General features: G+C 40.8%; 3 protein-coding genes across 12 annotated transcripts in view; 2 read left to right on the top strand and 1 right to left on the bottom strand.

Annotated features, from left to right (window-relative positions):
* Window positions 1-3571, top strand: part of pde4ca (phosphodiesterase 4C, cAMP-specific a) — a 47795-nt gene extending 44224 nt beyond the window's left edge. For 6 of the 10 annotated variants that reach the window (XM_034555580.1, XM_034555579.1, XM_034555588.1 and 3 more), the window contains one exon: window positions 73-3571. In XM_034555580.1, coding sequence (XP_034411471.1) covers window positions 73-579 — 507 coding nt within the window. In that variant the 3' untranslated portion in view covers window positions 580-3571. The remainder of the gene's footprint in view (window positions 1-72) is intronic. The other 4 variants (XM_034555583.1, XM_034555582.1, XM_034555584.1 and 1 more) reach the window with 2 other exon arrangements.
* A 450-nt stretch (window positions 3572-4021) lies between these two features.
* LOC117746919 (ras-related protein Rab-3A-like) lies at window positions 4022-11503 on the top strand. Its single transcript, XM_034556257.1, has 5 exons — window positions 4022-4139; window positions 5651-5875; window positions 7407-7525; window positions 8081-8205; window positions 9057-11503. The coding sequence occupies exons 1-5, from the start codon at window positions 4137-4139 to the stop codon at window positions 9245-9247; spliced, it is 663 nt and encodes a 220-aa protein (XP_034412148.1). The 5' UTR covers window positions 4022-4136; the 3' UTR covers window positions 9248-11503.
* A 325-nt stretch (window positions 11504-11828) lies between these two features.
* On the bottom strand, window positions 11829-13771 carry LOC117746918 (transcription factor jun-D-like). Its single transcript, XM_034556256.1, has one exon. The coding sequence runs from the start codon at window positions 13486-13488 to the stop codon at window positions 12556-12558; it is 933 nt and encodes a 310-aa protein (XP_034412147.1). The 5' UTR covers window positions 13489-13771; the 3' UTR covers window positions 11829-12555.
* Window positions 13772-13802: the final 31 nt, after the last annotated feature.

Here is a 13802-nt window from a genome sequence, read left to right as displayed (position 1 = left end):
ACAAAAAAGGGACTTGAAGATAAAGAGAAATGCCAAGATAGATATAAACCACTTCTTGCCTCTCTCTTTCAGGTGGGTTTCATTGACTACATTGTTCATCCTCTGTGGGAGACGTGGGCCGACCTCGTCCACCCAGATGCTCAGGAGATCCTGGACACACTGGAGGATAACAGAGAGTGGTACCAGAGCATGATCCCCCACAGCCCCTCGCCCCATCCAGAGGACGAGCAGGAAGGAGCCCATGCCGGAGAATCGTCAGCACTCAGTGGGGGCAGTGGCTCTGTTACGGCCGACAAGTTCCAGTTTCAGCTGACATTGGAAGAAGAGGGAGAGTCTGATACAGAGAGTCCACCTGAGGAAGAGGAGGGCTTTAGCGGCAGTACGGGGCCTGAACTCTCCAGAACTGATTCTGGCAGGGGGTTTGGTGCAGTATCTGCTACGACTCGCCTGCTCACCAAAAAGCTCACTGCTGATTCAGTCAGGACGTTTTCTTTAGACTCTGATAAAGATATAGCAGAAGACAGAGAAACAGACCAGGAAGGCATCTCTGGGATGCCACGCTTCAGACTCGGCACATAGCACCAGTCAAAAGTTATATTTCTTTAGGCCTTTTGTTGATTTTTCTAGATTTTGTGTGCCTCCTCTGTCACTCCCCTTCTCACACTCCAACCAAGCACCGCCAACTCTGGTTTCTGCAGTCAGGGTGACAGCAAGCCTCGGGGGGTGGGGACTGCAGGTGGGTGTGGGGGGTGTTAAGAAAGTCTGCAGTTTTACACAGCAGTCATTTCCACTGGAGAGAGACATATTGACTGAGTCACTGTTCTAATAGAGGACAGGAAACCAAGTTTCTGACCAGTCCTTTGTGTTCTGTGTCTCTCAGTCAGACATACTGTGGATAAAGTTCGAGACATTTCCAACAAATCTTTTACCAGCCAACTCAAGCTCGACTATAACAAATGACGGAACTGTCTTTCTCTTTTGTAAAGAAAGTGAGGAAGTGATGAATGAGTGAAAAATGAGTGAAAACACGACAACATCTTGTAAGACATCTTGCCAAACTTATAATTTATAGGGACGATGCGGTTTTGCCTGCCTTTTTATTGTTTGTTATTCTGTTATCTTTTGTTTTGGTCTACATGCAGTGAAATATGGTGAAGGAAGATACAGTACAATAAGAAAATCAGCAGAAACAAAGTAATGGCAGAAAGGAGCTATGCATGATTTTATGCAGGAAACTTTAAATGTAGCATTATTATTGTATAAGTAGCCCTACTTTCAGCTGGAGTTGCACAGCCCATTTAATTGTGGTCAGCAAGCAGAAAAATATGACTATGATAAAGTGACTGGCAGAACATTTTATTTGGAGATTTTCAGTTGTTTTAGGCTTACTATTTCTGATTTTATAATCCTAAACTATTAGATTGTTAGCAACAAAACTGAGCCAGGGTCAGTGAAGAGTTATACTGTCAAGGAATTACATCCAAAGCAATATGGGCTGTGCACATGGTGCCTCCCAGTGTTGACATATGGAACTGAAGTTCTGGCATTGGAGGTAAAAAATGAGCAAGGTTTCGCATAGGCCTATATGGGAAATACATTTAAAACTGTAGGACTACCCAAAATATCACTTATGTTTCATTTTTATTTCTCTTATATTTTTGTTGTTTTATTTCAAGTTACTCATGTTGGCAATCTTAGTATTTGGCACCCATTTTTATCAGTTTGCCTTCAAGTTTAGCACTTTACAGTTTTGTTCATAAATCACCCTCATTGTGGTTTTTAAGGGCTTGAGCCAAAACATGAACACATTGTAGGCTATTGATAAAAAAAAACAGCTTGTCCATGGCTGTCAAGCAACCAGCATAGACAAACTAAATGCTGCAGTACAGCTACGAATGCATTAAACTATCCATTGAAATCCATTTCCGTTACTACATGCTGTGTTACACACAGTATCCACCTCCTAAAATGCAGTTTCTGGAAACATTCACTTGCATACATCACTAAACTGATACGGGCAACTTGTTAGAAGCCCAAGGGTTGCAAAAAAATAATAAGTTAGCATGGTTGTAACTGCAAACAAATAATAAGCGAGGAGACAGTTTTATATGGCAGATCTTTTTTTTTTCATCTTTTTTCACTCATTGATCAATATTTTGCTCTTCACAGGGACATAGTCAATGACAAAACAAGTGCCAAGCAAGCATGACACAACCCGTACTGTAATTTCCATTTTGCCACTGGCTACTTTCCATCAGTGACTGATACAGTTGGTTGATTGTAGCACCCTGTGTGCCAATCTGACCCTCGTGTCTGTTCCTTTTTTTCTAACTCTTGTTCAAACAGTAACTGAAACTGATATTTTCTTAAAACAGTGATGTGTTTTTTGTGTGTGTGAGTGAATGACTGGGTTGAATTTGTTGATGCATTTGCTAAGAAAAAACCAAAGCACTTTGTATGGTACTTTTACAGTTCTGCACTTCCACTACAGTTGAACATGTATAGTGACTGTTTCACTGTTTGTTTTTTTCTGTTGGCAAATCGCCTGGTGGTTGAGTTGAATTGCACGGGCTGGACCACTACAGCTCTTAAAGGTCTGATGTTGGAGGGACGGGAGTTCTTTTTATAATTGACTGCACAAAAAATGTGTTTTGTTGAAATGCATGACATTGGCTGCAAGATGTAAGAGGATATGGAGATTTTACAAAACTTAGCCTAAGATGACATTTTTTTTTTGTATTGCCATGAAAGAGTACATCATGTGTTAATGTGTGAACAAGCTAAAAAGTTCTTTTTTTGACGCCTTATTTTCAAACTTGGGATTTTTTTTTCTTCTGGTCATAGATGTGTTCACTGTCATGCTGGATTAAACATGTGCAATCCTTTCTGTAGCTCTGTAGCCATAAACAGCACCAAACAGAGGTGCTCAAGGATGCCTTCAACATTAAGGTCTATTTAACAGCTCAACGAGCACAACATGCAGATATTCTGTCGGTCTCTCTGCGTGTCACTAATTATTTGATGTTGTGTATATTCCTCACAGTTCTTCATGTACAGTTTATTTATTATTTCTATATTTTCTGTCAGAAACAATGGAACAGTAGAGGTTTAGTATAGCTTGATGTGTAGAAAGTCACACATGACATATTTCGACTATAACTCAGCTGTCTTCCTTCTCGTTTCATTACTTTATTGTCTGCAAATAACGTGATACATAAACAAAAATACTCACTTTCATGTTCTTCTTGTTATAAAAAAATAGTTTAGTTACAGATTTCTGTATGAGTTTTTCTGAAATATTTCTCATCTCCTGTCTTCCTCAGTTTCCACTGATCTGAACAGATCACATGATCTTACAGTAGGTGTGCTAATCTGAGACGTGTTTGATTCATAGTGAAGATAATATAGTCACACAGCGTCAAGTCATCCTAGATCAGTATTACCGTTCTTAGAGATAATAGAATAAGGATCATGGACTAAGACTGCAGCTTTGACAATCCAAACTGTTCGCCCTGTCTCCAACTAGAACTGTATGCCTTGCCAATAAAAGAAGAACTATTCACTCTTTGAAGTCTTGTTCTCTACTTTTATGAGGAAACTAAATAATAAAACATAGTTAAGCAGAATATTCTTTCTATTCCACATCTTTCATTTGACAGCTGTAGTTATTAGGTGACTATATACAAAACACATCATGAATTTATAGATTAAACAACCCAAGGAACATAAAGAAAGTGACCATACCTCAACCAACTTCAACATTGAATATTCAATATTGATGATAATATAAAACTCTGTAAGGGGCCATTCTTCATAATGAGTATATTTAGCTGGTCACACCTATATAACATTTTCAATACGGAACTCTTTTTCTCTACTACATTCACTATTTATTCTCACAAATAATACTGAATTAACGCCTATGAATCATTTCCAGAATGGGTGAGTACAGGGCTCTGTGTGAATGAACGGGTGCTCTTCTCTGATTGGTCAATCGTCCTGCCAATCATCCTTACACTCTGTTTGTACCCGCTTATGCTGGGGCTGTCAATCAAGATGCGCACGAGCTACTGCAGGTGCAAAACTGGACTCTGGGCTAGGCGCTGCTGGGAAGCCGAGGATCAAACACACAGTTCATGGTAAACGCTGCGCTTATTTGTCATCGCGGGCCACGTTAAGCCTCACAGTTGCAACGGATTTTATTCGGATTGTTTGTCGCTTGTCATATCTTGGATTATGACAGAAATGTGGTGGTAAACAAGGAAGAGTAACCTTCATTTGACACAAGGTTAGCTGGGATGCTCCGCTAGCTGCTGCTTGTACATTCTGGTAACGGTCTGCTGTGGTCGCATTAACGGTAATTCATGCGTTTTCAAAGGTTACAACTTGGAAACTGTATTGCTTTCATGTCTTTAACAATCGTTTGATTGTTATTATAAGTGCTAGCTAGCTGAGTAATGTGTGACAAAAAAAGACTTGTACTGCTTTTTTTCTTTTATGTGTTTTTCTCCAGCAGACGTGAATCAGACTGTCAATTTAAAGCAGCTAGCTAGCAACATCACGAGCGAGCTAACCCCCGATAAGCTGCACTGTGGGTGAGGTTGTTGTTCAGGCCGTTTAAACATGGTTTAAAATGTTGTGTTCACAAACGGTCAGGTGGCACTACAGGCCCGTGCGTGTGTCTGAAAGCCTTCATTCACTACAAGGCAGGTTGTGTCATATAGTCATTCATGATTTGATCGGACAGCGGAGCGCTGCGTGCAGGTTTCATGGCGTCCTTATGGGAAAGGATAGTTAGTTTAGCCGATGCTTAGCCTGTTAAGCTGTGGTACTTCCGTCTTCTTATCTTGCGTGGGGCGGAGGTGTGCAGTCCTTGTCCGACCAGTGTTATTGACACGAAGTTGAAACTCTCGAGGCTGTGTGTGGGTATTGACTGCTGGTATTGACACAGCCTCTTGGCCAAACTGCTGCATGATGTTATACCCTGAGAATGTCAATAGTGTAACCTGGCATCATACAGCAGACGATAAATACTGATGAACCCCAGCCCGGGTTAAATGAGGAGGCTGTTTTACACTGTCATCTGTAAGCAGATGGTTTGGTCTGTCTGGAGAGTAATGATGATCCGTGTCTCATTTGTATGTGCATAGTTCCATGGTATTCCTCACAGATGTGCCCCAGAATGGTCTGTTAGTTGTGATGAGATTCATGGATGAGTTTGCAAGAGAGCAAACCAGATTTAGTTCAACAGTCCGTCTAGTAAATTCAGTATTTGACAGCTACCAGGCCCACTTGATGCATATATGTTCTCTGTCTTGTATTTCCATGTTTCTTAAATGTGCTGATCTTCTATTTTATCTTGTTCCATCTAAAGACCAATTGAAACACGTCCTGTATGAATTATACAAAAACATGCACATTGACAAAAGGTGTGGTAATCTGTCACATGTCCTAAACTTCAACAGCAGTATTTTATAAAATGTCACAAAGGCGGGATTGTTTCATTTTTCTTATTTCAACCGAACATGAGACGTTTTATCCAGTGACGGGGGTATTGTGTATGTTGTGTTATATTAACGTCTCTTTTGTTACATGCTGTTCAAGCAACTTCCTTGTATGAGATTAATATGAGATCTTAATCCTTGTATAGATGGCGTCTGCAAATGCCACATACGGACAGAAGGAGTCCTCGGACCAGAACTTTGATTACATGTTTAAAATCCTCATCATTGGCAACAGCAGCGTAGGAAAGACTTCCTTCCTTTTCCGCTATGCAGACGATTCGTTCACGCCAGCCTTTGTCAGCACAGTGGGCATCGACTTCAAGGTGAAGACCATCTACAGGAACGACAAGAGGATAAAGCTGCAGATATGGGTGAGGAATGAGCACATACACATGCATGTAGACGTGGGGGAGCTAGTGAATCACAGTTGCTTCACAATAGCTGACATTTTACTCCGAACTCCTGAAAAGTTGTGAAAAGGAATTGAACTCACATTGTTTTGCTTATTGCTGCTTTCTGCATTCAGCACCACTGTGCTATCTTGGCCACTGAGGAAGGGTAACAGGTGGTGAAGTCTATGGCCACACTTTATTTTACATTACATAATTAATACCAATGCAACAATTGCTTGTTTTCTTTGTATCTGCTGATACTGAATTCTTATTGCCTATGTATATTTCCCTCCATTTTACAGTGACACTCTGAGCCGAAAAGGCCTACATTATGGTTAGAGAGTTAAGACATGTGAGAGCTGAATAGCTATAATTTAAGAAATTGCAGCCTGAACTACTGCTCTCCTTTTTAAAGGTAGGGTTTATGTAGATTTATTGGCAGTAATTAAATATAACATTCATACCTATGTTTTAATTAGTGTATTATTGCCTGCAACTAAGAACTATTGTGTTTTCATTACCTTAGAAGGAGCTGCTTATGTCTACATAGGGAGCTGGTCCTATTTGCTTTGCCATGTTTCTACAGTAGCCCAGAACAAAGCAGTAATGACACTCCCGTTACAGTATTAAGTATATAAGACACTAACGATTAATTTAATTATCAACAAATCTGCTGATTATATTTCTCTAACAATCATTTTTGTGTATAAAATGTCAGAATATATATATTTAAATATCTTAGTCCAAGATCACGTCTTCAAATGTTTTGTTTCGTCCAACCACTAGTTCGAAACCCCAAAATATTCAGTTTACAAATGGAAAACACTGAAATCCCAACATTGGAGAAGTTGCATCCAGATAGTTTTTGCCATTTTTTGCTTGAAAGGTGCCTCAAACATTGCATCAATTATCAAAATCATTGTATATTAATATTCCATCAAACAAAATAATCAACTGATTGTTGCAGATCTAAAGTACTTTTAGTTCGACAGAATGAATGTACATTTTGTTTCTACATGCAGACCGTCTTTAGTAAGACTGCCTGTTTTTTATGCTGCCCCATCACATCTGTAACTGAAGCGCTTTCTCTTACCATGTGTTTCTAATGATTACCAGCTGTCCCCAGAATCATTTCATCTGCTGTGTCATGGCAATACTCTTGAAGTGTTCTTAACATGAGCCATAAAGCCTGATCCTGACACCAATTGTTTATGACATGTGAGGGCACAGCACAGGAATACCTCATGGTCATGGGAGTTTGGCTTAATGTTAAACCTCCACAATAATCAGGAAGCACGTGCGTAAGGCATAAATCCTTTGCAGGTGCTGGGTGACGATGATCTGCACGAAAAGACAAACAAATCCCAATGTTTATTTAATTCTACATGGAAATGACAAAGTTGAGACCACAACCTGAGCAAGAGCATATCTGGATAGATGGAAACCTTGTCATGTCCATGAGACAATGGTAAATATATATTTATTAAATTAAAAATGATGGTGTTTGTAGGACACTGCTGGCCAGGAGCGCTACAGGACAATCACCACAGCTTACTACAGGGGAGCCATGGGCTTCATCCTCATGTATGACATGACCAACGAGGAGTCCTTCAATGCCGTTCAAGACTGGTGAGTGACACCTGAGTATGGATGTCTGTGTGCATGAATGCCTAAACTTAGGAACCTACAATTGTATTTCTTTCTTTTCAATCAGCTTTCTCTTTCTTCTGGCCACATTGTGCCAACCTGCTGAATTTCTGAAAGTAATGTCGGGTCACACTTAAATAAAAAAAGTAACTAAGAAGACAAAGTTTTTACATCAGATAATTTAGTAATTTTTTTTTTAACATCTTTGTTTTCTTTTCCAAAATAGTGGTTTATATAATAGTGTTGAACTGGACTTGTTGGAAACGTATCTGGTGGCTTGTGTTATGTTATCATGGTTTACTCTTTTGAAGCAATCACCAATGGCTTTGCCACTTTCTCATATCTCAAAATGAAGTTGGTGATTTAAAATGGGAATTTAACAGGAATGATGGTTGTAAAAAACCTCAATGCGTCGTTTCTCAGTAGCCAAAGCGTGTGTGTTAGGTCTGTTGTAGTGCTGAGCCCTCAGCGCTTTCTAAAACTACTTTAGCATCTAAGACGATATAGCTAAACACTCTGTGCTGTTTCTGCTAACAGGTCAACCCAGATCAAGACATACTCATGGGACAATGCCCAGGTCCTCTTGGTGGGGAACAAGTGTGATATGGAGGATGAACGAGTGGTGGCCTCCGAGAGGGGCAGACAGCTGTCGGAACAGCTGGGTAAGTAAAAACTAGATGACATGTGTCTGGTGCTTTTACACTATGGCTCCTCTCCTCTCCTGGGTGCATTAATTAATTATTCATTAAAATTATATATAATCGTGACTATATAATAACGTTCCTATATATCTTTAAACATTAGTAAAATTCACAATATTTGGGTTATATTTGCACAGGGGGGATTTTGTTTATTTTAGAGGTTGTGTTTTGTCACAAATGTCCTGTTTAATATCCTTTTTTAATGCCCCTTTCTATAGTTGGCATACTGTATGTCATTATGATTAAACTTCTTCTTGCCACGTTACACTATTTCCCCATATTAGACATGGATGTTGGAACAATTTTGGCTGAAGTCATTGTAAATCAAAGGCTGCTATGCCAATGAGCCATACTAACACCAGTCTTAAATACAAACTATATTTTCATTTTAACATTGGTCTGACTATCAACACTTCAGTCTTTTGTAAGGCAACTTCCAGAGGCACAAAGGAGATCTTTATTTTTGTCAAGCTGGCTTTCTTCTCCCTGTTGGAACATGTAAGATCAAAAACATATCTCTCTGGGAGTGATCTGAGTGGTCAGACTGAGTCATAGTATCACATGCAACTTGACAGTAATTGGACTTAATTTCAAACCACCTATTAAAGAGGTTTAAGTATGATCTGAAAAAATAAACTTATGAATAGATTTACTTTATAAATACTTGGGAAAATTGTTGAGGTTTGAGATGCCTGTCTGACCGTAGCCACGATGTGTCCTGACATGATGAGATAAGTGGATTAACTGGGTAAGCCTCCCATCTGAACAATAAGCGTAACCATAGCCTCTCTGTGTCTCTCACCTCCCGGCAGGCTTTGAGCACTTCGAAGCAAGTGCTAAAGATAATATTAATGTGAAGCAGACCTTCGAACGGCTGGTGGACATCATCTGTGAGAAGATGTCAGACAGTCTGGACAACAACGACCCGACTGTTACTGGTTCTAAACAGGGACCGCAGCTCAGCGAGCAGCCACAAAGGTCCCATCAGGATTGTGCTTGCTAAACATGACCACACACACACACAATGTCTGCTGTCCTAAAAACCCACACAACCTTTTTTAGGTTTGTCTCTAACTTTCTTTTTCTTTCTCATATACACAGTTATTACACACACACACACACACACACACACACACACACACACACACACACTGCCATACAGAGAAACACAACCCGACTGCTTTGACTCTCCAGCCCTCTCTCTACACTAAGAGCATTCTCCACATGAACCCCACACTTCAGTGGTACAGAGATTATGTGATGGTTCTAATTTAGTTATAGGGGTGAAGAACAATTAACCGAGGTACAATCCCAACTCCTCTTACTTGAACACACACACACAATTTTTATCTTAACAGACATATAAGAGGCCAGGAAGGCTGAAACTCAATCATTCCTTGTTGACGTGTCTGCAATTGGGTTTTACTATAAGAGGATGTGGATCCTCCAATCACAGGCCCCACTCGGCAGTAACGTCTCAAACCTAAATGGATACAAATTAGTTTTACTTTCAGTTCCATTGGAAATATTGATTTGCTACTGTGATAGCATTGCTGTTTTTCTTTTGAGTTTGTGGGTGTGGTTTTGAGCATGTGAAATCACTGGCCCTTGTCAGTGTTGTGATTGAGTTTCTACAAATAGTTACGGTCCAAGTTTGATGTCCAAATGGGGTCATTTGAAAGTTGGTTTTCTTCTTTTAATTTTAGGAACAAATATAAGAATAACAAAGGTCATGATTATCTGTTTAATAATAATAATAATAATTTTAGCAAAATTGGATGGCAATGGCAATCTTTTTTTAAGACATTCTACAAAATAGAAAGATATGGGAAGTCTCACCAACTCATGAGAAGAGTGTATAAATATTTAAACGTCAATAGATATGTGGATTTAATACATATACCTAAATAAGTATATTATACAATAATGATATAGGGTTCTGTGCTTCAGTGAGAGGTTCATGATGTTTTTAACCGATTCTGGTCGGATGGTCATTTGTATGAGCTGCTGTCTGAATTAAACTCGTCTGTCCTACAGTATCAGTACTTGGAGGTACAAAATGGGGCTAAAGGTTTCACAAGTTAAGACCACAACCCCATTCTCATTGTATTGACTGTCATTTACTGTGTGCAACATGCACTCACTAGAAAGGCATTTGAGCACAGACCTCTCCATCAACTTCAGATAGTCACTTATGTCTTGGTGGAAGATATTTTCATATCTACGTTATGGGATAGCCGTATGTTTTTAAGCATGTTAAATGTCAAATTGTGAGTTCTCTCTTTGATGCAACGGTTTGAGATTTGTCTGCTCGTGTAATACACTACAAAACCTAATGTAAGTCATGCAAGGCGTGCAGAAATATTTTCAGCATTTAAGTTATTTCAAAATAAAGCTTTTTTTATTTTGTATTATTTATAACTTCATTTACTTTTAAGATAATGTTCTTCCTAGATTATGCATTGCAGTCTGCACTGTACTTTTAAAGGCGATGTTCAATAGTATTCAATTGCTTAAACTCTCCCAGCTTCGAAATGAAAATGTATTTGTGTTTACATTGAATGTAAAGCTTAAGATGCTTCCTCAAGAGGTACATTCAAAGTTTCCAGTTTAAGAATCTCTTATTATATCAGCGCAGCTTTGGTGAGACGTTTGTTTGTCTTTTGATATCAGTTATGTAACTTCCAAGACGTGTTGGTGTAAAAGCAGACTGTTCTCAGAGCAATAGGAGTCATTTCTCTCCGCACCCAAATATGAGCAATGCACTGCCCTGCTGAAGGTTTGTAATTATGTACTGTACGTGGGTGTGCGAATGTACAGTTTCTTTAAAGGCAGTCTTAACCATTGTTCTTTTTCTGAAAACATCTCAACATGTTTCGAGCCAAAGAAAGCGATTGTTAGACATTTGTGAGACTTGCACTAACATGTGGTAATGCTTTCCTAGGAGCTTCAAAGAGGGAAACTGTTTAGGAAGTAAGTGAATACTCTGAACACTTTGTTAAAACGCTGATTCTTACTGCAGTTGTTCACTTTTGACGTTTGTGGATTTTTGTTACTTTATTTATTGTGTTTTGCTACAGCTGTAAACTTGCCTGTGACTTAGGAACACTTCTCGATCCTGTTCAACTCTCCTCCCGTAAAGAACTCTTGTAAATAGGAATTTTCTGCCTGTCGGGTATTAGTTGTCTGAATTGTGCTGTAATTCTGTAACGCCAGATTTGCTAAAATAAGGAATCAATAAACAAATTCTAAAAGCTGGAGTTTACGTTGGTTCAACAATTATTCCCACAAGTCACCAATTTAGTGCACGTGACGTTTCAGAAAATGGTTTAAAGTATGTTGTAATGTGCCCAGCAGAGGGCATAACACTGCAATAATGTCTTGTTTTCTACCCTCAAGAGTTGTTTGACCATCTATGGTTTGGTTCAGCTTTCCCCTTCTGCACATAATACAACACCCTCATATCAACTGTATCAGAGAAGACGCATGCAAAGTTATTTAATTCACTATGCTTGCAAATGTTCCTTTTAACTAATAAAGCAAGCAGAGCCTCTCGTCCTTAGTAAGAAACAGAACACGTGAGCTTTAGTAATGTAGTGAATTTAATAAATGTCAGGTAGAGACTTGAGAGTCCATTACACATGGATAGATAGGTTTTCTCAGCATGTACACATACATTCATGGAAGTTTGGTGACTGAAGAACTACACAGCAGCCACCATAATGAAAAATACAATTGTTACTGTACACGAAAGCAACAAGACATGCAGCGTTCATTTTTGCAAAGAAAGAAAAGGAAAAAACTAGACGTAAGACCATATGGAAAATAAGAAATGTTTCAGTAAATAAAATATATATTTGTCATTGCTAAGTGCTTGTAAACAAGTAAGGCATTATTTTACACATTGGGTGACAGCACTGGTCTTTGGTTGCACTTGTCTTGAGATTGTCCAGCTCACGCATATAAACGCCATCCCACACCAGTCCACTTTATAGCAGTTTGCTACATGGCTTCCCAAAAAATGAAGTCTTTTTGCTGCGTAACACTGCCAGATGTTCCTGAATCCGAAGAGGCTGCAGCCCACACCTGCTGCTGGTTAACCTGCCATTATTCCAGTAGACTTGTAGCTCTCAAGGTGTGCAAATGTCTTCTGTTCCTCAGTTAACATGTTCTGGAGGGTGCAATATTAATTCTCTGATAAGGATTTTGTGTTACAAAAGGCAAATGTCCCGCTTTATACACGCCTGCATCCTGGGAGCATACTCAGAGCCGTATACAAAAAAACATCCACGAAGAGCTCCATTATGAGATTTAGTAAGCCTGGACCTGGTTTGGTAAAAGCTGACATCCGCTGCTGACATGGTTCATCACCTTCTGCTTCAGCTGGGCCACTTGCTCCCTGAGGACGCTGGCTGTGGAGGCCAGCTCGGTATTTTGCGTTTTTAGGTTCTTGACCTTGTCCTCCAGTCGAGAGATCCTCTCCAGTTTTCTCTTGCGGCATTTGGAGGCGGCTACCCGGTTCCGCAGTTTTTTCCTCTCCGCCTTGATGCGCTCCTGGTTGTCCATATCAATGGGAGACAGAGGGGGGCTGTCCCCGAAGCACTGCATGTCTGGAACAGTCTGAGGCTCGTCCTTCACCAACCCGGCAGACTGGAGTCGTGACAGAACCGCCGCAGCAGCCGCCTGTTGCTGCGCGCTGGCCAGATGAGACGGAGGCGGTGGGAAGGGGATGGTGTCCGTGGAGTAGTTGATGGAGGTGGCTCCGAGCGGACTGGCCGCATAGCCGTTCAGAGTGGTGTAAACCGGAAGGTCTGTTGTCTGAAGCCCGCCGGAGCCGACTGCGTGTGCTGATCCGAGGAGCTCCAGTCTGTCCACGGAGACGCACCCCGCTTCGCTCAGCTGATTCTGCTTGTGAAGATCCTCCAGCGCCTTGACGAAGCCTTCCGCGAACTCCTGCTCCTCACTGGCGGACTTCGGGTAGAGGAATTGGGAGGCCGGGTTGCCGGTGGTCACCAGACCGTTTGACTGGATGATAAGGCGCTCCAGGTCTGGGGAGGTTAGTTTCAAGAGTCCCAAGTCCGGGGAGTTGAGAAGTCCGTCGGTGTCCCGTAGCGGGTTTGTTTTGAGCTCGGGGTTGTGGTGGTCCAGGTTCAGATTAATATCCTTCTTCATCATCGTGCTCTGGGAATAGATGCTGGAGACCCTCGGAGTGTTCACGGTGCCTAGGTAGAGGGTTGTTTCCATTCTACACCCTCACATGAGGGAGTGTTGAGCGTTACGCATTAATGATCTTTCAGCAATCCCATCCAAACCGGAAGAAATCGTCTGATCCTTATTCTTACGCAATCCTGTTTCCTCTTCCCCTTCTTGCGTATCAGTCACGCTATCAGACGACCACTTGTGCTGTTGCGCCTGAGGGGCTCTGATGTGTCTCTTCAGCGCGCGGACGATATTGTCTTTTCCCGATGGCACGACTGCTATGCGCAGCTCCAGACCTCGCTCGCTTTCTAGCCCTAAAAATTCCATTATGTCACTCCAGAGCGCGGAGATTGGCCCAA

This window comes from Cyclopterus lumpus, chromosome 17, assembly GCF_009769545.1.
Source record: "Cyclopterus lumpus isolate fCycLum1 chromosome 17, fCycLum1.pri, whole genome shotgun sequence".
NCBI classification, from domain to species: Eukaryota; Metazoa; Chordata; class Actinopteri; order Perciformes; family Cyclopteridae; genus Cyclopterus; species Cyclopterus lumpus.
This window is presented reverse-complemented; position numbering and strand designations above follow the sequence as displayed.

Coding starts and splice junctions, on each gene's coding strand:
- LOC117746919 (XM_034556257.1), top strand. Junction 7,526..8,080: donor TTCAATGCCGTTCAAGACTG/GTGAGTGACACC, acceptor TTCTGCTAACAG/GTCAACCCAGATCAAGACAT. Junction 8,206..9,056: donor ACAGCTGTCGGAACAGCTGG/GTAAGTAAAAAC, acceptor ACCTCCCGGCAG/GCTTTGAGCACTTCGAAGCA.
- LOC117746918 (XM_034556256.1), bottom strand. CDS start 13,488: ATGGAAACAACCCTCTACCTAGGCACCGTGAACACTCCGAGGGTCTCC.